The 27,069-nt window shown below is 35.0% G+C and overlaps 4 protein-coding genes, 1 non-coding gene and 1 pseudogene across 9 annotated transcripts; 3 read left to right on the top strand and 3 right to left on the bottom strand.

Annotated features, from left to right (window-relative positions):
- Positions 1-195: 195 nt before the first annotated feature.
- Positions 196-7,502, bottom strand: LOC129886432 (bifunctional fucokinase/fucose pyrophosphorylase). The gene is made up of 7 exons (XM_055961114.1): positions 6,990-7,502; positions 5,244-5,484; positions 4,676-5,040; positions 3,681-3,807; positions 1,941-2,951; positions 972-1,702; positions 196-794 (listed from the first exon to the last, which is right to left on the bottom strand). The coding sequence occupies exons 1-7, from the start codon at positions 7,317-7,319 to the stop codon at positions 396-398; spliced, it is 3,204 nt and encodes a 1,067-aa protein (XP_055817089.1). The 5' UTR covers positions 7,320-7,502; the 3' UTR covers positions 196-395.
- Positions 7,470-7,543, bottom strand: TRNAV-AAC (transfer RNA valine (anticodon AAC)). Its single transcript has one exon. It is a non-coding gene; the product is annotated as a tRNA-Val (tRNA).
- Positions 7,544-10,073: 2,530 nt separating this feature from the next.
- Positions 10,074-14,915, top strand: LOC129886431 (probable serine/threonine-protein kinase WNK10). Of its 2 annotated transcripts, XM_055961111.1 has the most exons (7): positions 10,074-10,648; positions 12,260-12,297; positions 12,404-12,631; positions 12,712-12,932; positions 13,013-13,170; positions 13,249-13,642; positions 13,736-14,915. In XM_055961111.1, exons 1-7 carry the CDS (start codon positions 10,472-10,474, stop codon positions 14,599-14,601), a joined length of 2,082 nt encoding a protein of 693 aa, XP_055817086.1. In that variant the 5' UTR covers positions 10,074-10,471; the 3' UTR covers positions 14,602-14,915. The 2 variants fall into 2 exon arrangements, with proteins under 2 accessions (XP_055817086.1, XP_055817088.1); XM_055961113.1 differs by lacking the exon at positions 12,260-12,297 and having other exon boundaries at positions 10,562-10,648.
- A 1,020-nt stretch (positions 14,916-15,935) lies between these two features.
- On the top strand, positions 15,936-18,601 carry LOC129884021 (CENP-B homolog protein 2-like; annotated as a pseudogene).
- Positions 18,602-19,320: 719 nt separating this feature from the next.
- On the top strand, positions 19,321-20,380 carry LOC129884719 (calcium-binding protein KIC). The gene has a single exon (XM_055959004.1). It carries the CDS (start codon positions 19,443-19,445, stop codon positions 19,782-19,784), a length of 342 nt encoding a protein of 113 aa, XP_055814979.1. The 5' UTR covers positions 19,321-19,442; the 3' UTR covers positions 19,785-20,380.
- A 102-nt stretch (positions 20,381-20,482) lies between these two features.
- Positions 20,483-23,500, bottom strand: LOC129886429 (serine/arginine-rich splicing factor RS31-like). 4 transcript variants are annotated; one of them, XM_055961107.1, is made up of 7 exons: positions 23,414-23,500; positions 23,205-23,334; positions 21,925-21,969; positions 21,682-21,794; positions 21,314-21,543; positions 20,959-21,210; positions 20,483-20,788 (listed from the first exon to the last, which is right to left on the bottom strand). In XM_055961107.1, exons 2-7 carry the CDS (start codon positions 23,308-23,310, stop codon positions 20,767-20,769), a joined length of 768 nt encoding a protein of 255 aa, XP_055817082.1. In that variant the 5' UTR covers positions 23,311-23,334; positions 23,414-23,500; the 3' UTR covers positions 20,483-20,766. The 4 variants fall into 4 exon arrangements, with proteins under 4 accessions (XP_055817082.1, XP_055817083.1, XP_055817084.1 ...); XM_055961108.1 differs by having other exon boundaries at positions 20,483-20,785; XM_055961109.1 differs by lacking the exon at positions 21,925-21,969.
- Positions 23,501-27,069: the final 3,569 nt, after the last annotated feature.

Below are 27,069 nucleotides of genomic sequence, written 5' to 3'. Positions count from 1 at the left end.
TTCCATTACTCGCATTTCAATCAGCAGTATGACAGTGCAATAATTCACAATCCATAATTTAATGTGTTACTACAACTATTTTCTAACTTCCAAGAAAGAACTCAGTTCTTCTAACCAAATTGAACCTATAATGGCTGTGACTGGGTAAACTAAATACCTGATAATTTGCGTAGAATGAATGTAGGCCTTGTATAGTTTCATGAGAAATGTAGAAATGTATCAACAAGTTTCGTGGTACATTTGCATGGATACCGACTTTTAGCTCTCTCATATTTGGATCTCTCTTTAAAATTTCTACCTACAGAAGACTGGTGTCATGATAGTGTATACATCCTCAAATATACAGATCAAAGAATGAGTACTGTACTAGTAGTTAACTGATAGAATAACTTCAGCTAGTTCTCCAAGAAGATTTTCCAACCATAGATTTTTACGTCAAAATCAGAATTATTTGCGAGTGAACGTCTCAGTTCCTCAGCTGACTCAGCACTTTTTGCCAATAACAAGGCGAAACCCCCACCACCTGCACCTACAAGCTTGTACCCACAGCAATAGCGATCACAAAATGCGAAAAGCTTATCAACAAACTCATTGCTGCAGAAAGGATCCAGCTCCTGATGCAATCTCCATGCCTCCAGCATTATGTCCCCAAGGGCATCAATGTCACAATTCATTAAAGCTTCTCTAGCAATCTTTGCAAGTGCAGTGAGGCGCTTGATACTCGAAACAAGCAGGTTGTCTCGTTGAAGGTAACGAGTAACCACCTTATGCAGCACTTGGTGTGCAAGTCGGACCTGCGCATATACATTGTTAACAGCTAAAATTGATTAACTCTAGAACAAAAATAGTAGTTGGTTTGTAAGGGGCGTAAGCTTGGACATGAATTAACCACCAGGAAAACCATGATAAATGCAAACTTGAAACACAAGAACTGACAAATCTGATGAATTTAATTACAGTTCACAACTTACTTGACCAGTGAAAACTACAAGAAGCCGTTGCTGCAACTCCTTTATTAACTGAGGAGAAGCCAAGAGGGGAATGACTTGAAGCCGCAGTGGTATCCCGGGAAAACTTGCAGTAAATTTAATGCCAGCATATAGACCTCCAATTTGATCTTGCCAACCACCTCCGGTGCCCATGAGCTGTTCAAGGACTAAAACAAGTCTTGTGACATTTTCGTTACTTTCGTCTCCATCAGTAATACGTAAAAGCCCTTTAACAACGGCTGCTGCTAAGATGCTCGAAGTTCCCAAGCCACTACCCCTAGGAACATTGGCCCAAGTCCTGATTCGCAAGCCCACTGATTGAAGGGTCTTTTCATGGATAACACTGGTTACAAGCAACGCAGATTTTACAAGACGAAATGGATCACTGATTTCAAATGGAAGGGCAATAGATGATAGATCTTCAATTGATAACTTGTTTCCAACATCATCACTAATAAATATCCCAGTCCCTTTCTCTATCTCTATGACTGTGCCAATAGGAAGAGAATTTTCCAATGTTATTGCCATGTTCAGAACACAACCAGCACGCTCTAGACTCCAAGGAGGTGTATCACTCCAACCCCCAACAAAATCCACTCGAACTGGTAGTTCAATCTTCACCATCCTATGGTGGCAAGACTCACCACAACAACCACTGGTATTACCAGGATATGCTGCGATAGAAAACCAACTGGAAGACCCGGCTAAGTTTTCTGATAAATGGCATTTCATTAACAAATTGTATTTACAACATATGTGTAAAGCATTGGAAATAAAGGAAAGGAAAGAAAAGAAAAGAATAGGGGGGAAGATAAAAAGAAGCATCAGACTGTCCGGTCAAAAGAGTACCAGATGTTAGATAGAGAGAAATTAGATAACAGGTCTTACAAAAAATAGTTCTTGGATTTAGTTGGTCAGTGTTTGTAACAACTTTCGATATGTCATTTTTACCTTTGAAACCGTATCTCACAGCAGAAGCAGTTTCATCAGCAATGGAAGCCCATACTTTTTGCTCAGCTTCAAGTGCCATCTCTTCATTGCCGCATGCTCGTAGAAGATCAGCATGAACTTGATATGCCCTGCTCTTAGGAAGGATTGCTGAATTTTGAGCTTGAAGATTTGGGCAATGGGATAGAAATCCTTTGCAAACTTCAATTCCAGTGGATTCCTTTTGAAGAATCTCTTGGCACAACTGACTTAAGTTGCGGCCAAGCAACCCGAAATTAAGGCAAGCATTGACAATCCCTGAAGCTAAATCAGCCTGATGATTACTAGAACCTAAACACATGTGTGGAAAGTTGATGGATCTATGCAACTCCTCCAAACTTATCCGCTGGGACCGCTTCCATGAAGAATGCAGGGTTTCATTTCTTTGGTTATCCAAGCCCGTTAACCATGATGCCAAGGTGAGCATTTCAAAGTAAGGAAGAATAGGGAATATTTTGGCATTCCACAAGCATTTTTCCTGAGTTTTCTCTGAGGTCCACAGATCAGTATCTTGAATGCCTAGATCATCTAAAACCTTCCTCCAGGGTTTTCCACAAAAGGTACCGTTTGAGAGTGGAATCTTTGGGTTATCATGGATGCCACAGTACACAATAACTCTCTCCGTGCGTTCCACTAAAGGAACCTCCCAAAAGCAGTGACGATCTGGAAGCATAAATCTAAATGGAACCTTTTCTATCATATCACTGGCTGCTGGCACATTAACACCAACAACAATAGACTGGGAACCAATCTGTATACCACCAGAAATGAAGGAATCATAAATGAGAGAGTCTTCCCCTATAGAGACTCCTGGCTCTATTTTACTGGAAAGGATAAGAGCTGAGGTAGCAATATCAGAAACATTGGTTGCTGGAATAGAACACAGGTGCCTTCGACCAACAAGTCCAGCATCAGTTTCACTCATGTGGTCCAGAACTTCACTAGATGTTCCAAAATGTAAGAATAATAGATCACCTGCATCAAACTCAAGAAAAGAAGATTAGTTTAATTCTAAAAATCAATTTACACATATCACAAGCATTGTAAATGCATAGTTAAGGTTTCCATAGAGTGCAACAGTAGATATTTTATATGAATAATACTATTTTGATCCATACTTCTTCAACCAAGTTTGATACAGTGAAATTTCTCTAGAATTTTCAAATTAGAGTCCTAAAATAATAGTAATTAAGATCCATTTAACTAGTTAAGTGACTTCTGTGTTATAAATGTAAGTTATGTCACACAGTTGCCTATACATTTTTGGCTTTTGGTACAGTCACCAATAAATCGAGTCCAAGATGGATAAGAAATCCCATATGTTTCAGGATTTTAAGACTAGGATATTCCCATTCCAATGAAGTCTCTATATGATTAAGTGATTTCATTAAGACAATCTCCTAATCAACCCACGACTCTTGTATGTCTGTAATGCATTTCAAAAAAGTGCTATTTTCCAAAAAATAAAATAAAAATGGGATTAGACCCTTATTATTAAAGTAAAAGATCTACATAATATTTTCAAGACAGAATTGAAAAAAATATACTTTACATCTGCTGACTATTTTCCGTTAAAGAAGTGGGTGGACGGCTATTTAGCTTAATGCTTCTTTACACACAAGAAACAAGGAGGCAGACTTCGAAAATATGCAATGACTTAGGAAATTACTAACATCATCACATAGTCAACAACATTCAACCTACAAGCACAATAGCTGAACATCTCTTGTTCTCCCAATTTGTTGACAAGTTCATCACCCAAAGGACGGGATCGCAACCATTCATGCTTTGCTGGTACCCAAGCAGCTACAAGGTCTTCATACAAACTCATCTGCCCAATAACAGAAGTCAAAAAAGAAACTCACCTACATAGATCAAGACCCACTTGAATGTAAATAACAAAACCAAACGATGACTTTCGATAACTGGAAGAGTTTCACTGTGCCAATACAAAGAAAGTAGAAGTACAGAGGCTATTGCAAGAAAGACAAGAATTTTCTGCAACATATGGAGCTAAGGTATGTCAAACTTATGATTAAAATGAGAAACAACAAAATCTACCCCAATAGGTTAGTGAAATTGCTGTATGTCAAATGGCATTCAGATTAGGCAAACGATGCATAAATAAAGATATATGACAAACGTCAAAATGGAACTGAAGAAAAAAAGTCATTAAGTAGTTAAGAGTACATCAGAAATGGAGGAAACAAAAAACTTATAGGATGAGCAAATTTCATGCTATATTAAACAGTTGTTGTTTTACAGGCTGAAATAAAACCAAGTTAGAGGTAGGCAATATGTTCATGCTATATTAAAACCTCCATTATTGCATCTTCAGAAACTAGCTACCAAGAAAATATCCACCTTATATGCAAATAATCTTAGGATAAGATATTAAAAAGACACAAATGCCTCTGCAGTCAGTTACTTGAAGTGTTTTTGCCAAAACTACAGAACATTTAACAGAGAGAAGAATGAAAAATCTAATACTTCACTCTTTGGCCTTGAGAAAAGCTTGCTTTTGTTAAAAAATACACCTTTGCACATCAAATGAAGTATCAAATATCTAGCTTGATAAACTTGTTGCAATAAATGTAGAGTACTACTTTTTAGAGAACAGTACTTTACAAGTATTAGATACTGGTGCATGGAAATACAAAAAAGGAGTTGAGTAAAGCCACTGATAAATGATCACTTGCCTCTTTTTTCTTTTCCAGAAGTTCTGAGATCATTGATTCGCTCGAATAGGCGAGTTTTACTAGATTTAGCCATGCCTGACCTCTAACTGCTATTATTCCAGTATCAAGCAATGTTCTACCATCATCCAAAATAGCTTGGTGCCTAACAAGCTCGTCCAAGCAAGGTTTCTGAAGCAGATTCTCCACCAAGTTGATGGAATAAGTATCATTTGAAATCCCAGATTTTGCTGCAACTATAACACCATGATTGGAAGCAATGTCCAGAGTAATAGGGACAGTCACAATACAGGATGCATCCTTCGGCATAACCATAGTTGAGGCATCAAAACAAGGAAGAACATCTCCGGTCATTGTAAGCATCCCACCTGCAAAACCTCTTTGACTCTGCTCAAAATGGTGTTTCATAAAGAAACAGAGATTATAGCCCAGTACGTTAGCGAAAAGTTGACATATAAGAAGATAGACTGTGTTTTTTAACAGAATAAGAATATAAGCAAATTAATCAATTATCTTATTGAAATAAAGGATCACTGATTATGCATGCTGATTATTTGATAGGGTTAAGAACCTTCATTCTCAAAAGCTTGTCTTGCGCAGGATGCAATAGCAATGATGTGATCAAAGAGCAGGGGAACTGGTCCATCTTGGTCATCAGCTGCCAAATAAGGAAGTGGCAGAAACACTTTTCCCATAGGATTTGCCCATGGTACCCTTTTAGAATCACCTCCAGCATGAAGTAATAAGATGTGTTTTTTGGCAATCAAGTCAATAAATGATGGAGAAGGTTCTTTCCTCTGAAAACTTCCACACTGTATCAAAGAGAAGCAAATGATTTACTTACAAAGTTACATCTGTTCCCTGCTGATGTATGATAAATTGCTATCCCAAAAAAGATAGCAAGAAACACTTATGCGACTGGTCTTTAACAGTATGAAATCAGCGACCGCTCAATGTAGCTGGTGGCCTTAAGTCAAATCTTAATAAGAGTTCTCAAGTATATTCAATAAAACTAGATTTTGTGTGCGTCACACGTGCATCTTATGCGCCACATGTGCATCCCGTGTGCCGCACGTGCATCCCGTGCGCCGCACGTGCATCTCATGTCAATTAGTAAAAATACTTTAAATTCACATACATATATTGTTGTTAAACGTGTGTGAGTTCCCTAAAATTTAGGGGCTTAATGCACTTGCAGTAGTGACGTGTTTATTGAGTCATCTCTACTCCACCATCCGTTGGCCAAAGGCCATGGATGGAGAACTTTTCCTTAACAGTAGTTATGCATCTGTTTGCAATACATAAAATAGGAGGCCAGTGAAGGACGTACTGTATAACCTGATTATTCTACTAACCAGTAACATGAGGATAAATAAGAGTCAACAAAAAGAGGATTATCAACTCCATACTTGCTAGCAATTATATTGTGTGTGTTTGTAAGGATGATGTGCATGTGGTGATATGATCAATTCACATCTAGTACTAGCTATTTATAAAGGAATGGAACAACTGTTGTAGAGGGAGAAATGTTTCTGCAAAGACCTTTCAAATGTATGTTGCGTAAAAGTAAATGTTTTTGCATTAGTTGTAGTTTGTTGAGTTATCCCTTTTAACTGATTACATTCAAAAGTAAAGGTGCCAATTAATATTCTTGATAAAGTTTGAGAGGCACATGCCTTATGGGCCCCATATGAAATTAGAACTTGGCTTAGTGAAATTAGCTTGGGAATTCAAACAGTGACATCAAAAACAGTGTTCACCCTTTTTTTTCATCTAATGGAGATACATTAAAAGCCTCTCAAATGAAAATAAAGTTACCTAATTCTCAAAATTCATGTGCTTATCTTGTATAGACTCATGACTTCGTCATGATTAATATCAAACTAAGCTTTCTCAACCCATATTCGACAGCGTTTCTAGATAGAGATTGGTGGTATAAAGTGTGCAAAAACTGGTGCATATGCCCAATGATAACCTAAGCATTTGGAGGTGTCACTGATAAATAACAAAAATGTCGCCCTAATTCAAATGTCATTAAGTGAGATGAACTTGACAAACAAATGAGAATTAGTTATAAACTATGGAGATGGAAGAATTTTGCTTAGTGACAAGGCCTGAAAAAGACAAGTGTTTTTGTCCAACACCTTTCACTAATACCCGGATTCAGCATACATATATATACGGGTACCATTATCTCAAACTCACACTGTACATGTGAATAAAGAAAAATTTGAAGTTCATATATATACACCGTAAAATACTGGATCTCTCTGTAAAACTATAAAATTTCCCATAAGCATTGCATCAAAATTGGTACCTGAGATTCGAGAGAAAGCTGTTGGTAATGTTTTGCAAGTTCCAAAATGGCATGAAGAGTGGCAGCACCAGAACCGATTCGCTGACCATGGGGATCGGGAACAGCGAGGGTGACGGTAGAATCGGCGATGCGACCCATGCGTTTGGCTCGCTTGAGTTGCCATTCATAGAGCTGAGCTTGTTCAGGGCTCGCCGCCGTGAGCACGATTGCATCCCACGTCGGAACCCTGGCCGGGTGCCGGACGGATAACCTTAAATGATACCACGATTTCCGTAATATTGCGGCCAAGTCTGCTTTGACTCGGCTTCTATGATTGTACTTCCTTTCCATTTCTGCTGTTGTCGGAATTTGACCGGAGAAAAGCGAAGATCAGTAACAAAGTCGCCACCGACAGTATATGCATATACTGCTTTGAAGCATCTTAGAATCAAATATCAGTTGAAAAAGAGAAATGTTATTTGATGAAGCATAAAAAGATAATGGCGTCGCCCGGACTCGAACCGGAGACCTTCAGTGTGTTAGACTGACGTGATAACCAACTACACCACGACACCTGATCGTTGGCTTCTTCCAATTTATTTTAGTTCTTTGACCACATTTGGTAAAATTTATCTTATATATCTTTAGATCAAAGATTTGGGCATGCAGTACGGCAGCACTTCCCACAACAATAGTTGCTTTGATATGTTTTATTTTTGCATAGATAAGTTACACTTCAACCTCTTTTGTCAGATCACAATCATCAAATAATTTATGTAAATATTTTTGTTATTATTTTAGAACTGATTTAAATTTGGTATTTCATTTTTCATAAAATTTGACTTGATTTGTTGGGGCCATTTGATATAAATTTCTATATTCCTAAAAAATAAAAACATATGTGAAATTCTTAGTACAAACTCATTTATAAAAAAGAATATATAATTCTATCTTAAGACATTGCTCACATCTTTTACTGTTATCCCAAATCCATCAACTTTTAGAACACTATCATGGATAAAAATACCTTTGTTCAGAATTCAGATAATAGACTTCAACTCCCTTGACACTAACAACTGGACTGACGTTTGGAATGGCCTCCAAGACAAATTGTACAACACTTAGATATCATGGGATATCCTATTTCCCTTGTGCTTGTGGAACATACATATGATTCAATAGAAATAACAAACTCTTCCACAGTAAAAGAGATCTCATAAGTGTTGATAGCACATTAGCTCAAGCCACTGAATACCAATTGATGATTGCACAAAGATACGTGCTCAAAGCTAATAAGACCACCATTCATGTAAAGTGGGAACCCCAAACATTGGAACCTACTAACTTAACATAGATGGTATTGTGAAAAACGTACAACTCAGAATGAAATGATTTTAGGATAGTCTTCAGGAACTACACTGATCAACGGATATTGAGATTTACTAAGAGCACACCTCATACCAATTCCCTGATGGCTAAACTCCAAACCCTCAAAAGAGGCTTACTCATTGCAATAGAGTATAAGCTAACCCACTAAAAATCGCCACATATCATACGCATGCTTAAATATGACCAATTGTTTAATAATAACATGATTGTTAAGTGTTGGGTTTAATTGATAGGTTGAATGAGAAATGGAGGGAAAAGAAGCGGGGGGGAAAATGATTTGTTCTCTCTTGTTTTATGAAATAAGCATTTGTCCCACATAGGTGTTAAAGGGTCAAGAAGAAGGTCTCCCCTCGCGCCGTTGGAACCCCAAGCATTTGGAACCACTCCCTCATGTTGTTAAAGGGTCAAGAAGAGGGTCTCCCCTCGCGCCGTTGGAACCCCAAGCATTTGGAACCACTCCCTCATGTTGTTAAAGGGTCAAGAAGAGGGTCTCCCCTCGCGCCGTTGTCGTCGCTTGCTCGGCTCGGCTTCGAATTTGGATTTTGATTTGGTCAATTGATCTGATTGATTCTTTCTTTCCCGGATTAATTTAAAACATTTTCCTCCGTTTTTCCAACAAAATTTTTCTGAAAGGTTGCAACCTTGTCCGAAAAGTTGCAAACCTTTTCTCAACATGCAAATCTTTTCCCAACAGGTACTTTTTCTTAAAAGCTGCAAATAGGCTATATATATCTGTTGATCCTCAAAATGTTCCTTACGAAAATTTCTGATAGACATCTTCTTCTTCTTCTTTTCTGCACTTCTTAAAAACTCGTGTGATATACTGCCTTCGAGTGGTTCGCAGTCACCATAATTTGCTGTACCGCTATTCTGGTGAGTTAATCGTTTTATCTTGGGAGGAAAGATTCCAAGACCTTAGGTACATTGAGGGGAATAATTTTCTTAAGGACACACTGTGCATTCAGTGGGCTTGGTTTCTTGTTCTTACATAATTTTTTCAGACACTGTTCTTATTTTCAGTTTCTATTCTGGGTTTGCCTTTTATTTTAGAATTTATTGTTGGTGTTTCATCATTTATTTTCAATACAGTTTACTAATATTAAGTGCATGTCCTTAATGCAGGATGGTCTAATGATGTTGTCACATGTGTCCATAGATCAGAATAGGGTGGCGAACCTAATGGCCAAGGAGGGAGTTAGGAATGAATCAATCATTTTGACACAAGGATGTGGAAGAGGGCACTTTAGAAACTAGTTATGTCAGAAAAATTAACAATGGTAATAATATTTCCCAGAGTTGGGATGTGGGCCATGTGTTTGACCAAAAAATATCCAATTCTATGTTTATATATGTATCCTTTTTTATCTCTTAAATCTTGAATGGATTCAAAAACCTTCCTATAAAAAGGGAAGGAGGGGGCTAATTAGCAAAAGAATAAACACATAAGAAGGTGCATGTTGGATCCTTGAGCACCGCACTAATTATTTATTTGGGTGATGAGCAAATATCAACGGAACAAGTGTTCGTTCCAGCATTATTTTCTCCCATCTTATATCAAATATTCCACATACCCTAAAATTCATACTTTTTCTCTTTCTCTTTCCTACTGCTAAAAAAGTTTATCGATTTTTCCTCTATGTCTATCATCACTTCTTATCTATAGTTTATACTTTTTTTTAATTTTCTTTTCCCCCTATCATCTTTTAGCCCTTCTTTATCCTATTATTAAATAACTTTTATTTGGAAGGGTTAATTAATTGCATGAGGAATATATATTTATATAATTAAGAAGAATTGAAGAAGTTGATGGTGTAATGTGAAGCTAGGGAATTGGGATGACAAGAATTTCATTGTCATTGTAAAGGATTTTGTTCGATCTCTATGCCCTAATTAACTGTTTAGCCTCGAATTTGAATGCCGATCACGTCGAAGATTGTTCCACACGCGATCGGCATTCTCTTCTTCCGAGGCATTTATCGACATGCAAAGTTATCATCTTTGTCTAGGCAGCATTTGATCAATACTCTGTTTTCCTGGCTGCGTTGGGTGGTCTTTGTTCTTCTTGTTTTTCCTTTTCCTTATTCTTCCTTTGTTATTGTTTGCTTGTTACCGGAATGAGTTTCGGGGCTGGATCAGGATCTTCTTATCATTCGGGAAATGGATTTGGAGTTGGAAGCCCTTTGCGGCATTCTTTGAGTAACAAAGGCGGATTTTGGGGTTCATGTGCTAATGAGCGACCGGTTCACCAAGTTGATTACGTAGAGAAAGACCCTAAGGGTCGATATGTTCGGGTAATTCACTCTACTCTCTCTAAATTTTGGTATTTTATTGAGATCTTTTGTATTGCCTCGTTTTTATTGAGTATTACTCTATTACAATTTTATGGTCCAAATTAAGGAATTATATAGTCTATCATAACCTTGTTTGGGATCAAAGCCCAGTTCTTGTTCTGTTTGATGATTTATGGCAAGTTGCAAAAGTCGCTCCCCTTTTTTGTTTTCTTAGGAGCATAGCACATTGTACTCACATAGATGCTTTGAGGTGCTCTTAGCTCAGAGGCGAATGAATGCATATTCATTTCTTCTTTAGTTGGTTTGAGTTTTTAGTCCTTTAATTTCCCATAATTGTTAAGCCGTAAACATAAGCAATCTCATGTACTTTGATTCAAAGAAAATTGATTAATTTGCTGTTGTAAGATCACGAAAAGGAATGTCTTACTCTAGTTCAAAATCAGTCTCTTTCTTTCTATTCTAATTCCTCTCCCTCCCGTGACTGTGAATTAAAGAAAGGAGGAGGTCGATCAAAAAAAAAAGAAGAAGATGTTAATTAATCAAAGGTCCAACTAATCACCCCGAGTAGTTTACCCGGACAAATTGAGTTGTATGATGATACCTTTCAACAACATATTCATCTGCACATAAAAGGGATCAGCCCAACCTCTTTGTTTGAAGCTTTGTCAGGAAGCTTCTACTTTCAGTGAGCAAGAGCTTAATTTATTGTTGCTTCTTCAACCACAGATTTCATCTTGGTGAAATATACACAAACATTATCTAAATGTTGCTTCTTGATTAGCATAGAAAACTTCTTTTGAACTTTGAAGATGGTTTGCTTAGTTTGTGTAATCCCTGTTTTCCTAGCATGGTAACACTCCAAGAGATGTGACATTTTTTTTTTCTGTGGGTGGAGAATAAAGGCCAAGAGAGGCCAGCTTCAGCTCAAATTAATTTGAAGATGTTTAATCAAATAGAAAAATCTTGGCAGCCAGATAATAAACTGCCTGCTAGAGACCATGCTACTCAAACAGCCATGTATTGGACTTTCCAAATTGCAAACTCTTTTAGTCATCCTGCTTCCTAAATTTGGTTTTGGGAGGTGGGGTGCATGTGAAAAGAAGAGAGTAAGAGAGAGAGGAAACTTATAAAAAGGGTGGAGACAGAAGAAAAGGATCTGAAGAAACTGGTTTATGTTGATTCCTGCTGATATGGGGATTTGAATAGTAAGTCCAATTCAACTGCATTAGAGCGCTGAGTTTATGCTAACCCAAAGTATCTTTTTCTCTTTGTTGAATTACCAAATGGGATGATACTGTGAGTTTTCAAGTTTAAAATACAATATATAATTTCCTTTATAATAGAAGAGTTATCAAGGCACAAGTGAAACTTTCTGTAGTATTGAGATAGCTGTGAAAAGGAAAAGAAGGAAGGGGTATGGGATTCTTGTGTTTGCTTGAGGCTGAATTCTAGTTCTTTAGCAACTGAAGTAGCCTTTTTGCTTCCAAACAGAAGATTTAAGAAGTCTGAATATTAAGACAAAATTGGAACGTTATGCTGTTTAGCACTGAAAACTTCAGAATATTATTAAACTGGCAATCATTATATCTCCTGCTTGTGTTTCCTCTACAGTACAGTGAAGTTTTGGGGAAGGGAGCATTCAAGACTGTGTATGTTCCTAAGCTTTACTGCTGATTTTTATTGTTCCTTTCTATAGTAGTAATTGTGTATTCAGAGCATAACCATTTTGCCTTTTATATTAAAATTGTGTTTCAGCTTCAAGGCGTTTGACTTACTTGATGGTATTGAAGTTGCATGGAGCCGAGTGAAAGTCGAGGATGTTTTGCAGTCGCCTGACAATTTGGGAAAGTTGTATGCGGAGATTCATCTTCTTCGACAATTGAAGCATGACAATATAATGAAGTTCTGTGATTCATGGATTGATGACAAGAAGAGAACAGTTAACATGATCACTGAACTCTTCACATCTGGGAACCTGAGGCAGTGAGTTTCTCATATTATCTCATTTTCTTTACTTACAAATTGTGTTGTCCTACAATAACTGTGTGAGTTGTAATTTTCAGATACCGTAAGAAGTATAGAAGTGTTGATATGAAGGCAATAAAGACTTGGGCAAGGCAGATACTTCAAGGGTTGGACTATCTTCACAGTCAGAACCCTCCTATCATTCACAGGGACTTGAAATGTGACAACATATTTGTCAATGGAAATCATGGAGAAATTAAGATTGGGGACCTTGGATTGGCTACCATTATGGAGCAGCCTACTGTTAAGAGTGTTATTGGTATGGGTACTTCTTGTATCAATATGCTTTGAAATAATGTCCCCTCTTCCAAAACACTAACTTTATCTATTTCTCTGAAGGGACCCCGGAATTTATGGCCCCGGAGCTTTACGAAGAAGAATACAATGAACTAGTAGACATATATTCCTTTGGAATGTGTATGTTGGAATTAGTAACCTTTGAATATCCTTACAGTGAATGCAAAAATCCTGCTCAAATATTTAAGAAAGTTAGCTCAGTAAGTTTGATAAAGTTACTTTTCTACGTTGTCTAGTCATTACATGTTTTTGTGAATATAAGGAACTTTTATTCTCAGGGTGTTAAACCTGCTTCCCTCGGCAAAGTTACTGATCCCCAAATCAAAGCATTCATCGAGAAATGCCTGGTTCCTGCTGCTCAGAGGTTGCCTGCCAAGGACCTTCTCAAAGATCCATTTCTTCAATTCGAGAATTTAAACGAGCCAATCCATAGTCTGTTGCCGTCACCTTACCAAAGTCCAAGATCATTAAGTTCATTGAAATCTGCACCTCATTCGATGGATGTAGATTCCGAGTATAACCAATCAGTATATACAGACTCCCTTTGTGGAAGTCCTTGTGCTCCGACATTGGAATTCCAGAGGTTTCATCAGAATAATGAATTTAAACTGACGGGTAAGAAGAATGATGAGAACTCAGTTTCATTGACCTTGCGGATTAAAATCCCTTCGGGTATGTAGATGCATTCCAATTCTTTATTATATTATTTTTATTTCCTTGGCATTTTGGAATCAAACGGGTATTTAAAGCCTTTAAATTTTGCAGGCAGAGTAAGGAATATACACTTCAATTTCTATCTCTATACGGACACTGCACTCTTAGTTGCGGCTGAGATGGTTGAACAATTGGAACTAGATGATCATGATGTAGATTTTATTGCTGACTTCATTGACTATCTAATAATGAAAATTGTGCCTAGTTGGAAGCCTTCTGATTATCATTCTAGTGGAGGGAGAAGTCAGAGAGAAGAGGCCATAGAGAATTACCTATTGTCGCCCATACCTACCACATCTAATGCTCGACAAGATGATATTCCAGTTCACAATATGAATAACCAAATTAGCAGCACTACCCATCAAGCTGATGAAGATAAATTGTATGCTAATTCAAATGGCACTTCTTGTCATGTTACTTTTGCTTCCCCTTCACATTTGGCAAATGTGATAGATGAAGGTTCTCAAGGTTCAGTTGCTTCTGAAGCTATGGGAAAGAATTCTTCTCTAAAGAATTCATTTGGATTTGGCGATTACTTTACATGCGCAGATGTAATCTCTAAAGGTTCTAGTGGAAACTTATCAGAGCTGGATTTCATGGGCATGTTTCATGATGAATGCAAGTCGCAGGGAAATGGTGGCGATTATGTAGAATGCATATTAACAAATGAATTTGGAAAGAATCTGGAAGTGACCTTGACGGATACAGATAGAGCTTCTAAATGCATGAGTTTGTCAAGCAATTGTTCATTTTTATCGTTAGTAGAGAAAGATGAAGAGAGTGAGTTAAAGTTGGAGCTTGACACAATTGAATCACAATATCAACAATGCTTTCAAGAACTCTCAAGAATGAAGGTGGAGGCATTAGAAGCTTGCAGGAAGAGATGGACCACAAAGAAAAAGTTGGCAGTTAATTAATTGAAAAGAGAATTGCTGACAACTTCATTCTTTTTATCTTCTTTTTTTTTTCTTCTCCTTTTCTTAATTTGTGATCACATATTTGAATCCGTAATGGATTTTGGTAATCTTTTTTTCAGACCTAACTTCCTTCATACCCCTTTATTTGTGTGGGTGAAGATTATATGTACTTTGTATAAAGAGTGTATATAGTCGTTTAGTTTTGCTGGTTTTTAGCCTTTCTAAAACTCTTCTTCTTTGGCCATGCTTAGGAAAATGTTTTCGAATCGTTGGCTTGTAATACTTATGTTAATCATGCACCTTTTTTTTTCTTCATACAAGCTACTTATTAAATTGAATATATGGATACTTGTGCATCCATAACCCAGAGCTTTAGATTGTCTCAAAAAAATAGCAAAATTAAAATTTCCAGGTAAGATTTTATTTTGCAGTAGATAAAGAATAACTCGATAAGATTAGTTAGAATCAAGATTCGAGCTTATCCTCTTTGGTATTCAAATCCTTTCGACGTTCATTCTTCCAAGACTTTAATGCAATTATATATATTAATAACCAAACAATTAATATTTCTTAGAATAGTATATACATACAAAGTTCATTATTTTTCCCTAAAATTAAATCATAGAAATTTATCAAATGGATATATCACTTGGATTGCGAAGGTATTGCTGCTTCAATTGCCGGAATATTGTAGCAGATCATAATGATATCATTGACAAGGATTTTTTAGTTAAGTACATTAATTCTTTTCTACTTTTTCTTGGAATATTTATTGGATTACTGATGATCTCTTCAAATATATACTACCAGATCTCGTTATAATGATAGTGTTTTTCAGAAAATTTCATGATTGTAATAATAGTGAGATGTTATTTAAATCTCATTTGGTTATTATAAACAAAAATACCTAAAAAAAATAGTTTAATGAGTTTTTCACCATAATTTGATGGGCGCCATTGAAATACAATTTTTTTATTTTAAATATTCGTACTTAAAATTTTACTATGTGCATAACTAATAATTATCATAACTATTTTAATATTTATTTTTATACGTAATATATTTCTTGCGAAATATTATTACATAGTATTTGAGTTTGAGTATGATTGTAATAGAGGTGTAATCTCACAAAAAAGTATATTGCTATAATGAATGTCATTGTAGTTAAATAGGTAGAATGTTTTTTTATAGAGAAGTAAAAAAAACACATGAAAAATCGATTCTAGAGAAATAATTTGATTTTATATGATATATAGGGCATACATGAAAAGGGAGGAGGACGAGCATTCCTATTTTCTCATGCTAGCAATGTTGTGGAAGAGCCTCCATATTACATGGAAATGATTACGGGTACACATGTGGTGTCTGATATTTTATGTGCTGAATGTGGCAAGAATTTGGGCTGGAAATACAAGAAAAGTTTTCATGATGTTAACAAGTACAAGGAAGGCAAAATTATGATAGTCAAGTACAACATCATCAAGGTTCCTTTCAATGGTTGAATTTAGATAATGTTAGTTTATCATTAAAGTTCTGAACTTTGACATTTATATATTGATTAATTATGCACTAGAATTTTGGGTCAATTTGAGATGCTCCATATGGTTTATTATAAACTCTATGAGGTAATCAATGAAGTCACTCTAAAAGGGACCCCAATTAGACTAAGGAATAGAGATATGGAAGTCATTAACAATGACCCTTTGTATGATAATTAACAAGGAAAGTTCAATAGTACTTGTAATTGACAAGTGAGCAAAACTTGACTCCCTCAAATTGGGCTTGGGAAAATTCCTCTTTGCCTTTTCTAGGAAGAAAAAATCGAGAAATATCTATATAATTAAATCACTTAAAGACAATTACAAATAACTTTACTTAATACACAATTGATGTATAATGAAAGAATAAATAGTAAGCGTAATTCATGAGATTCTTTAATGCACTTAGACGCGTTTGTTCTTCTCGTGGGCTCCTTGATCAAATTATATTAATAGAGTAAAAATTCTTTAAGTCAATATTTATATAACTTAAATTCCAATAAATATTAAAATGAGAAGATAGCTAGGAAGCTTCAAAGGAGGACAAGTAAAAAGACAAACTAAGGAAAAATCCTTTTGACAAGTTAGATATCACTTAGAACATCTCCATCCACACCACCTCCTACGAATCTTCCTCAAAATCTTAATTTCTTTAAACAATTTTTCTATAGAAAAAATATCGAATATACATTGCTAAAGCCTAAAAGTATACGAGTATTGCAATAATTAATCTTACTATCTATTAAGAAAACTATTTTGTTAACAAAAATACTAGGTAAACTGATTTACAAATTAATTTTAAACTGCGTCGCATTTATCTATTAATGGTCCAAAAATAAAAGAGGAAGGTATTGCTATGGCCCCTTAATTCTCAATAAAAATGAACATATACAGTAAAACCTCTATAAATATATATGTTTGGGACGGGAAAAAAATATGTATTTATCAAGATTATTAATTTATCGATAAATACATAAAATATTTATGTATCGATAAATAAATATTTATTATTTTAGAGAGTATTTTGCAGTATGTGCCATAAGAAAGAAAAAATAATATTTGAATTAAGAATTTCAAAAGTTTAAATCTAAGAAAATAAAAAATGCAGTCTTTGCATATTTATTATTTAAATCTAGGAAAGCTAAACGAGTTTAGTGAAGTTTAATGTTTCTAATTGTATTCATATATATAGAATATGAAGAGATTTTACGTTAACTATAAAAGGAAAAAGCTGTATGTTTAAAAATCATAATCCAAGTATAATGTCTTCTCATCATTTGAAAGACATACAAAAAATCATCTTTAACCAATAAAATAAGAAACGCAATATGTGAGCATAACAAAGAGAATCCAACTATTAGCCAAAAAGATTTGCAAGCATGGGTGAAACAAAAATTTGATTTGACTATTAGTCAATCAACAATATCGCACATCTCAAAAGGTAGGCAGAGTATTTATCAAATAAGATGAAAAATAGCGATGCCAAGAGACATAAACCGGTAAAATATCCTGATTTAGAGAAAGTTTTGTACGAGTGATTTCTTCAAATGCAAGAAAAAGTGAACATGTCAGGGGAAATTATCCCAGGAAAAGCAAAAGATCTTTTCCTGAAAATATATGGTGAAACTAATCCTGAATTCAGTTTCTCTTTTAGTTGGTTAGAACGTTTCAAGTCAAGATACGGAATCAAGTCTTACATACGTTTTGGTGAAAGTGATTCAGTTATCATGGAGAACATTGAAAATGAATTGCCTAGCATACGGTCAAAACTAGATCAGTTTGAATTGAAGGATATTTATAATATGGATGAAACTGAACTATTTTACCGATTGGAAGCTGATCATTCACTTGCTACCAAGCAGCTTGAAGGTCGCAAAAAAGACAGAGAGAATTACTCTTGTTCTCTATTGCAATGGTGATGGATCTGACAAAGTACCATTGTGGATTATTGGTAAGTTTGCAAATCCTAGATGCTTTAAAAATGTGAACATGAACAATCTTAATTGCATGTATAGATCCAACAAGAAAGCTTGGATGACTGGCTTGCTTTTCCAAGAATATGTTGGCTGGTTTGATAAGAGAATGAATGGCAGGAAGATTTTGTCAATAGTAGACAATTTCTCAGCTCATCCAAAGATAGTTGAGGCCTAAGAAATGTAGAGTTGTTTTTCTTACCTCCTAACACAACATCTAAGATTCAACCATGTGATGCTAGTATTATTAGAGCATTCAAAGCTCATTATTGTCGTCGTCTTTATTTCAGCATCCTACAAGGCCTTGAGGTTGAAGCACCAAATACTGAAAAAATTAATATTTTGAATGTTGTTAATTTTGCTAACTTGGCTTGGAATTTTGATGTCAAAGAAATAACAATTGCAAATTATTTTCGACATTGCAAGATTCGTTCGGAAGAAAACAATGTTCCCGAACCACAAGTTGGTGAATTAGATGAAGATATCTAAGAAGTTGGTGAATTAGATAAAGGTATCGAGAATTAAACGATGTCATCTCTAATTTAGCCTACAAAATTGTTATGGATGTTGAACATCTTTTAAACTACCCTAACGAGAATGATACAGTTATGGAATCACCTATAGAGGAAGAGATTATTCAATCTGTAATGAATAATGATGATGAGAATGATCTTGAACAAGATGATAGTAGCATTGTCCCACATGTATCGTCGAAGGAGGCATTTCAAGCAATGACTACATTGTCAAACTATTTGGTACAACATGAACAAAATATTCCAAAAATTGTGTTCACTCTTGAAAAAAGTTAAACATGAGATTAATTTTGGTTTTGGTGGGAAGAAAAAACAATCAACTATAGAATCATATTTTAAAAAGAAATAGTTATTGGTCTAGTATTATTGACTGATTAAATATATATAAATTCTTGATATATTCTAGTAATTATTATTTTATATTTTTTCTAGGCCTTTAATACTTTATTTTTAATTATTATCTAATGCATTTACCGAGAATATTACTTTAATATAACTGGCCCAAGTCGGGACCAAAGAAAAATATTCATTTAGCGAGATTATTACTTTATCGAATATTACTTTATCGAAATTTTACTGTGATGTTAAAATGTGGACCATAGCCTATAGCCTTACCCCATCCTTTTTGAGGCCTTTCAAATTCTTACTTCCCTAGATCAAATGACCAATCTAGCTTGAGAGTTATTAGAAAACTTGTACCATTAAAAGGGATTTTAATTCAACTTTCTAAGTACCCTGAGCTTGAGTTTTCATTTTTACAGTAGATATATAGCCAAGCACAAGTTAATTAAAAGAGAATGGAAAGCAAAGTTGGTGAATATCAAGACTTGTTACCAGTGATGGCGGAGAAGCTGGACGTGGATACCTTTGTTAAGGAGCTATGTGGAGGATTCCGGCTACTGGCTGACCCGACGATCCAGTTGATCACACCTTCTAGTTTGCAGAAAAACTCTGGGCTTTGGGGGATGGAGGGAATGAGCAGAGAAGATGCAGAGGCTATGGTGAGAGAAGGAGACTTGGATGGTGATGGAGCATTGGACGAAAATGAGTTTTGCATCCTCATGGTCAGACTTAGCCCAGAGATGATGCAAGATGCTGAAACATGGCTTGAAAAAGCACTCCTCCACCTAATGGACTAAGTGAGTCCAAAGATACGCTTAACATGGTGTGATATTGTCTGTTATGTTATTAAGAGTAATCATCTAGTAGTTGTGACTTGTGAGTGCACATAACTCATTTCAAGTACTATGCATCCGCATTGGTCATTGCTAGCGTATTATTCATGTATGATGCAACAAATGCATCGAAATTGTACGTGTGTAATGAATTCCATGTTAAGTAGTATAGTATTCTGTTTCTAACCCCTTAATAACCATCTAGGTGATAACTTGATTTCATCGTACAAGAACGTTAAATGGGCAGCATCTATCAAGATTGGCACCTGTCCCTACCAGAAAACAAAACAATCTTGCGTCTAGACAGACTTTGGAAGTGTTATGGACAATCTTCTGAAAACGAAAAAGTGTCTCGTAGTTGGTTTCAGAAGTGACGGTGGGTGCTGAAACCAAATAACCCAGATTATAATATCGGTTCTACTCTCTGAAACATGTTTGCACAAACCTGAACCTGAAATTTTCACTTCCATCGGATCAGTGTAGTTCCAGAAAATGAGGGCATTGGTATGTTTTCTCTGTTTCCACTCGTTCAGTACAAATTGTACTAGAACGTTACTTCGATGCTGCACAACCAATTAAAAGTAGAGGCAACAATCAAAACGAGAGAAAGAAAAGGCAGAACATGGTATAAGCAGCAGACATCACTTGGAGCATATGCTATATCGACCCAATTTGTGCTGAACGTAATAAGCTAACAAGTATTCTCTTACATGTGTTCCTTTTCATTCAAACGTGAATACGTGCCAACTGGTCAGAATAAGCAGAGGCCGTGATTACACCATGAAAATGTTTTCCAACACACAAATTGAACTACCAAACTCTCTAAAGTTTAAGAAATACAAAATGCTATAAACAATCCATTACATAAATACACAGCAAATATTTATGCTACGATGGCCAGTAAGGAGCAGTGACCTTCATCCGATAGATTACTGCTGCAAGTTCTTTACCTCCGAACAGGAGACCTGCTGAAGTTGTGAAGGAAAAAGAAAGTGAACAAAAGCTCTCCAATTTATTTTTGATAAGTAAAAAGTGAACAAAAGCTCCCCACTAATAGCAAATTACAGAACTTTGTAAAGAGTCTAGCTAGATTCAAATAGTAGAAAATGAAATATTCTGTCAGACACCACGAATCTACCTGCGATAACTCCCATACTCAGTAGTCCTGTACCGATCATATGATGAACCATTATATTTGTCATAGGCAGGGCTACGAGGACGACCATAATCAGGACTAGGTCGACCCCTGCGATACATTGGGCTTGGTGACCTTCGGTAAGGACCATCACCATGCCTGCCATAATCTCTTCTAGGGCTATCATACCTGTCACCCTTCTCGCCATCATCCCTCAAAGCATACTCAACAGAAACAACTCTATCAAGGATTTCACTGCAAATGCCAAAAACTCACTTCTTGTCACGAAATAAGAAAAATAGCACAAAGTAGACACGAAATTGCAATATAAGCAAACAGAAGAAAATGCAGTGACAACCTCATGTGTGTACACTCCAAGGCTTTTGTGGCATCTTCCTGATTTTCAAATTGCACAAACGCAAAATTTCGGCGTATTCGAACATTAAGGATCTTTCCATACGGTTCAAAGTGCCTTTCTATGTCACGCACCCTAGTGCGAATAGGGTCAAAGTTAATGACAAACAAAGATCTTGTTGGTCTTTGGTTTGCTGCAACCTTGGAGTCATCACGAGGTCGACCACGCTCACCCTGCCAAAACAAAGATACAAACCATAGTTCTTACATAAACTCTTTACTACAACTTCAATCCTATTGCCTCTTGGAGAAGGTATTGTCTAACAGGTGACATTTACCGAATTTGAGAAGTAAAAAGTGAAAGGAAAATACCTTTGCCCATTCCACTGATAACCGGCGCTTGTCATAGCCAAATGGTATGTTATCAAGACTACGGATGGCATCAGCTGCATCACGCTCATCCTCAAAGTAGACAAATGCAAAACCTGAAGTTGTAAAGACTCCATTATAAGTTCAACAAAAAACAAGATAAGAAAGTTTGTAATCTTTTGGGCAGAGTGTAGATCAGCTAAATCAAAGCTTTAATCCCCTTTTGAAAATAAAAAAGTACAACACCTGCAAGTATGTGAAGGCCTGATGAAAGTAAGGAGAGAGAGAGGCCTTGCATGAACAAAATCATGATGATGAAGAAGTCTTATTAAAGGTTTAAATCCAAGAAGTCAAGTCTGAGTAGTCATTGCTAATCATGCTTCACCAATTTCACAGCATGATTCAGAATATGGAGGCATGGCATGATAGAATTCATTGATCCGCTTATTAATAGTGGTAGGCATGGCATGAAGAACAGATAGATCCCACCACAACCATTCTTGAAAAATGGCAACATGGGCAGTGAAGTAAGTGATGACAGAAGATTGATCTAAGAAATGCAGAACGATTCCATCATTGAGGAGTACAGGAAGACAGATAGGTTGCCTTGCCATAGAAGTTTTAGCAAGTGTTGAGCCATGATACCCTAGGAGATGTTCCTGCGTCAAAACTCAAAAGAAACACTTAAATATGGAGATCCTCCAAATGAACTTCACATTTGGCTCCCCACCATGTCTTGCCAGGTCTTGTTTGCAGATACATAGCTACAACGAAGTAGCTATGTACCAAAGCAATAACATTTAACCAAAATATCACTACCGTGTATCCAGAAAAAAAATATACTCATATATTGGGAAGGGGGGATCAGCATGATTTTTGAATGAAGATATTAATCAATAACCCCGATAGTACTCATCCCTAACTGATTGGGGTCAGATATATGAAACCTGGCAAGACATGGAAAACTTATCCTAATTAGACTATTTTTACACCGGTGAGTACCAGCCTACTCCTTTTAAACAGCTTGAACTCTGTGGCGTTCACAAAACCAAAAAAAAAATAAAAAATTAATAGCTCCAGAAAGTTCAACACTGCCTGGATTTAAAAAAAACAAGTGTCCTGACATTAAAGAATCATGTAACTCTTAACAACTGAAGATATAGTGACCTAATGCATTCTAACTTGCAATTAATTAGCGAATAAAGCTATTTTAGGGTGTTATTTTCTAGCTATTTTTTTTGGTAACCATGTTAACAGTACCATTAACAAACAAAAGTGATACACCTAAAGAGCACCAATCTCCACAACCACCTTCTAGGAAGGGTGCTATGAAGAATGAGACTCCAACACTAATTACATCATCTATGCAGTATGAAAAACTGAAAATAAATACAAAGTATCCTATGAATAAATTCCCTACTCCTATGTTGATGAATTTAAAATGACTACAACCGCTCAAAGGAACAACAGTAGAATAATAAAACAAACTAAATCAACGGGAGAAGAAAAAAGAGAAAAAGGGCTACCAGATTTCATGTCAACACGCTCGATCCTTCCATACTTGGAGAACAATCGTTCCAGTTCTGATTGACGTGTATCATACTCGATATTCCCCACGAATAAAGGCCTCATTTTCGACTCCAAAGTATTGTTTGCCTGGAAAAAAAATTAATCAAAAACGCTGTAAATGGATTTGTGTACAAGTAAAATCAATGAATTACATATCAATTCCAACCTATGAATTCTATTCGGCAATTTCGCTTCGTACAAACGATTTTAAGTAGAAATTAGGGCTAAGGGGAATAGAAAAGATTTACCGCATTCGTCTTCTAGTAAAGTTCTACGGGGACCGAAATAGTTTAATTGCTATTTTTGGGCCTGTTTCGAGCCTGTTGTTTTCATGTGTTGGTGGACCAAAGCCCACTTCATTGGATTTTTTTATTTTAAAAAATCACTGATCTTCCTTTTAAGGGTTCGTGTAGATTAAGGGTGGTAAAATTAGCCTATAAAATATGATAGCTTAGTATGTTTAAGTTTAAACGAGTTATTTTGTTAACTCGCTCTATTTTGATTCGTTTAATTCATCTTATCTAGAAATTAAGTCGATATGTAGCTCAGATCGATTTATAAGAAAATTTTTCAATATATTTTTTTTTTATTGATATGTTACATATAATTATAGTAAAAAATATATAAATTATTAGGTACTTAAACAAGTCATAACATTAAACAAAAATTAAAACTTAAGTGGTAAGAATTGGAAAGATTGGGTTTGTGACCTATTAATCCGTTTGTTACCTCATTTGTCCAACCCCATTTAACTCAAGTAACTTTTGGACAAGTTCCAAATTCATTTCAACTCATCTACTTGTTTGATAGTCCTAATGTATAATTTTTGTTATCATTTTTTAAAATTATGCAAAAATAAATACGTAACATATAACTTTTATCTTCACGCTCTACTTCATTCTTCTCCTTTTTCTTCCTAAAACTTTTTTTTATGAAAATATTGCCATTGTTTAAAACCTGCAGTATTTCACAACAAATACAAAGTAATTATGAGATTTCGGGTTCTTATTAATTGGGGAAAATAGATGGATAAGGATAAGAATTCATCTCATCTATTGTAATACTCGCCGTTTCTTATACTTTCGTTTACTTCTACTTCTTATGTATGGACTTAGCACATCCTTTAAGAAAATAATAATTGACATGATTATTTTACGACATTATCCCTATTAATTAATGTTTAGTACTCCCTCCTGTATGGTATTTGTCTTGAGTTTCTTACCGTAATAAGATATTTTTTTTCTTAAAAGGAAAATATAAAGTCTTCATATTTGGCTAGTCATTTTTTTCTTGTAAGAAAAGGTTTATGAATCTATAAATAAAGGTTCATTTCTTCTAACTTGATAGCATTCACAATGTAGTCCTAGGGACTTTGAGAGTTTTGTTTAAAGGGGAGAATTTGTAAGACGCCATCACTTGTGTGAATCACTTCTTATTTTGAGTGAATTGTGTGAGGTTATTTTTTTTGATATTTTGTGCTCTCATATTTATATAGTGAATCGCTCATCTTCTTTTGTGGATGTAGGTAGATTGATCAAACCACGTTAAATGTTTGTGTTTTTTGGTATATTTTTAGTTTGTCTTCTTACTTATGATCTTTCGAGGTTTGCTTTGTTAGCTTCCGCATGACATCTCATTATTTTCGTTCCTTACACCTCCGTCTAATTTTATGTGACACCCTTTCACTTGGTCTAAAACAATCCTTAGATGTTTGTGTGACTGAGATTCATTTCATTAAAGGTAGAAATAGAATTTTAAAGTTAAATTATTTCTAATTACAGTAAGGTAGACATTCTTTTTGGGGTGGAATAAAAAGAAAATGGTGCCACATAAAATAAGGCAAATGGAGTCTAGTTCTTGAAAAATGATTTAACAAATAAGTAATTAATGCTAAGCGTAAAACATGAGGAAAAATAATTATTTTTTTCATAATATACTAAAACTGATAAGTAAAAGTAAAAATCTATTTATAGAATAGTGGACAAGAAAAAGAGAATAGAAGAAGTATATATAATATAAATATAAATTTCATGTAAACTACATAATTACACATACTTCACTACTATATTTACTATTATTACCTATACTTTCAAAATATTACGTATCACACCGGTAATTAAGAGTTTTTCTACTAGATACATGTATTTTTGCTATTAGATACTCTAAAATAAGAAGATAGGTGAGCGAGATTGGGAGGGAGGCTAGCGAGATTCGTGTGTATCCCAAATACATGTGAATCACACTAGATACATGTATTTGCATGTATATGATGTGATTTGCATGTATCTGAGATACGAGATGCTTGCGAGAGTGGCAAGCGAGATGGAAGAGAGGCAAGGGAGGTTTGTTATCTATTTCAGATATATGCGGATTCACTTAGATACAATGTCTCTAGAATATTTCTGAATGTATCTGAACACACAAACATATAATAAGATACTTAATATTACAAACTAAAGTGTATCTGAATAATTAACTCCTAAACTAATGAAATTTATATAAATTCCCCTTCTAAATATTTAGTTGGAGAAAAAATTGTGTTTTGACTATTCTTAAGTCCAATTTCTTCTTTCTAACCACTAAAGCCGTATCATAGTCTATCATTTTCACTTAGCTTTCTCGTGCGAGAAGAATTTGCAAGGTTTGTCCTTGACTTCTTTGTCCCTCACACATCACATCCACGGAAAAACTTTACTCCTTAGATATTGTAACCAGTTATTAGTCCCGAGACTTGCCCCTTTTTTTTATTTATTTCCTGCTCGATTTTTGATATTTATATTGGGATTGAATAAATTAAAATTTACGCATTGTAAGGTTTATTTTTAAAAATGACGTTTTCAATAAGATTTTTTTATTTCCAAAAACTCAATCTCAAATTAAGAATAAAGGTATCTGAACCATTTCACCACTACTCATGTTACAATCAAAAAACGAAATCGCTCCGCTTCTTATATAGATACAAAACACATTAGCTTTATAATACTTCAATGAGAAGGAAAATCTATTCACATTTGATATTTATACTAAATCACATCAATCTATTAACGTACATGTGTGCCTCAAGCCTCTTATATATAAGAGCAACATATTTAGATATTAAAATAACGTAAAATAGTACTATACTAGTAACTAATTAGAGTTAAATGATTATACTGCATGTAATGACACATGTCTATTTTACTAAACTTGTTCTTAAAGAAACCTCATCATATGTAAATACCAATCTTTCGTTCTCTTTTACTTATCTATTTTAATAAAAATATATTTTCACTTTTAACATATTAAGAGTAAAAAATATTTTTTTTATATTTTATTTTTATTATTAATCACTGATAGAAAAAATATGGACAAATAAAAGCGAACGGAGGATATATATAGTATGAAACTATTCAGAAAATAATAGTCAAACGCAGTACTAATCTCTTTTGATTTTTCATTATAAAAATCAAGCGTTATGAGTACATATGCAAATAGTATATTTTAGTGGATTTGACTGACCCTTAACTATCATGTTCATCTTCAATGAACACCAAAAGAAATACTGGTTAGAAAAATCATTCCATCCTTTTGCTTTTTCTTTTTTAAAGGAAAGCGTGCTAGGCATTCGAACACTTGTTGTTGATTTTTTTAAAGAAAATAGCAAAGTGTGCTTAACATTTGAATGAGCGATGAATTTTTCGAAAATAGTCTCTTTACCTCAGGATAAGATTTGCATACATTTTATATATTCTCCACAAATATCCATTATAGAATTCTCTGGGTATGTTGTTATTGTTGTTGCTTGGCATTTAAAAAATCTTAAGGCAAAATCGCAGTATCTCA

The sequence above is a fragment of the Solanum dulcamara genome, chromosome 4 (genome assembly GCF_947179165.1).
Source record: "Solanum dulcamara chromosome 4, daSolDulc1.2, whole genome shotgun sequence".
NCBI classification, from domain to species: domain Eukaryota; kingdom Viridiplantae; phylum Streptophyta; class Magnoliopsida; order Solanales; family Solanaceae; genus Solanum; species Solanum dulcamara.
Note: the sequence above shows the minus strand (reverse complement) of the source record. Positions and strands in the feature narration are given on the sequence as shown.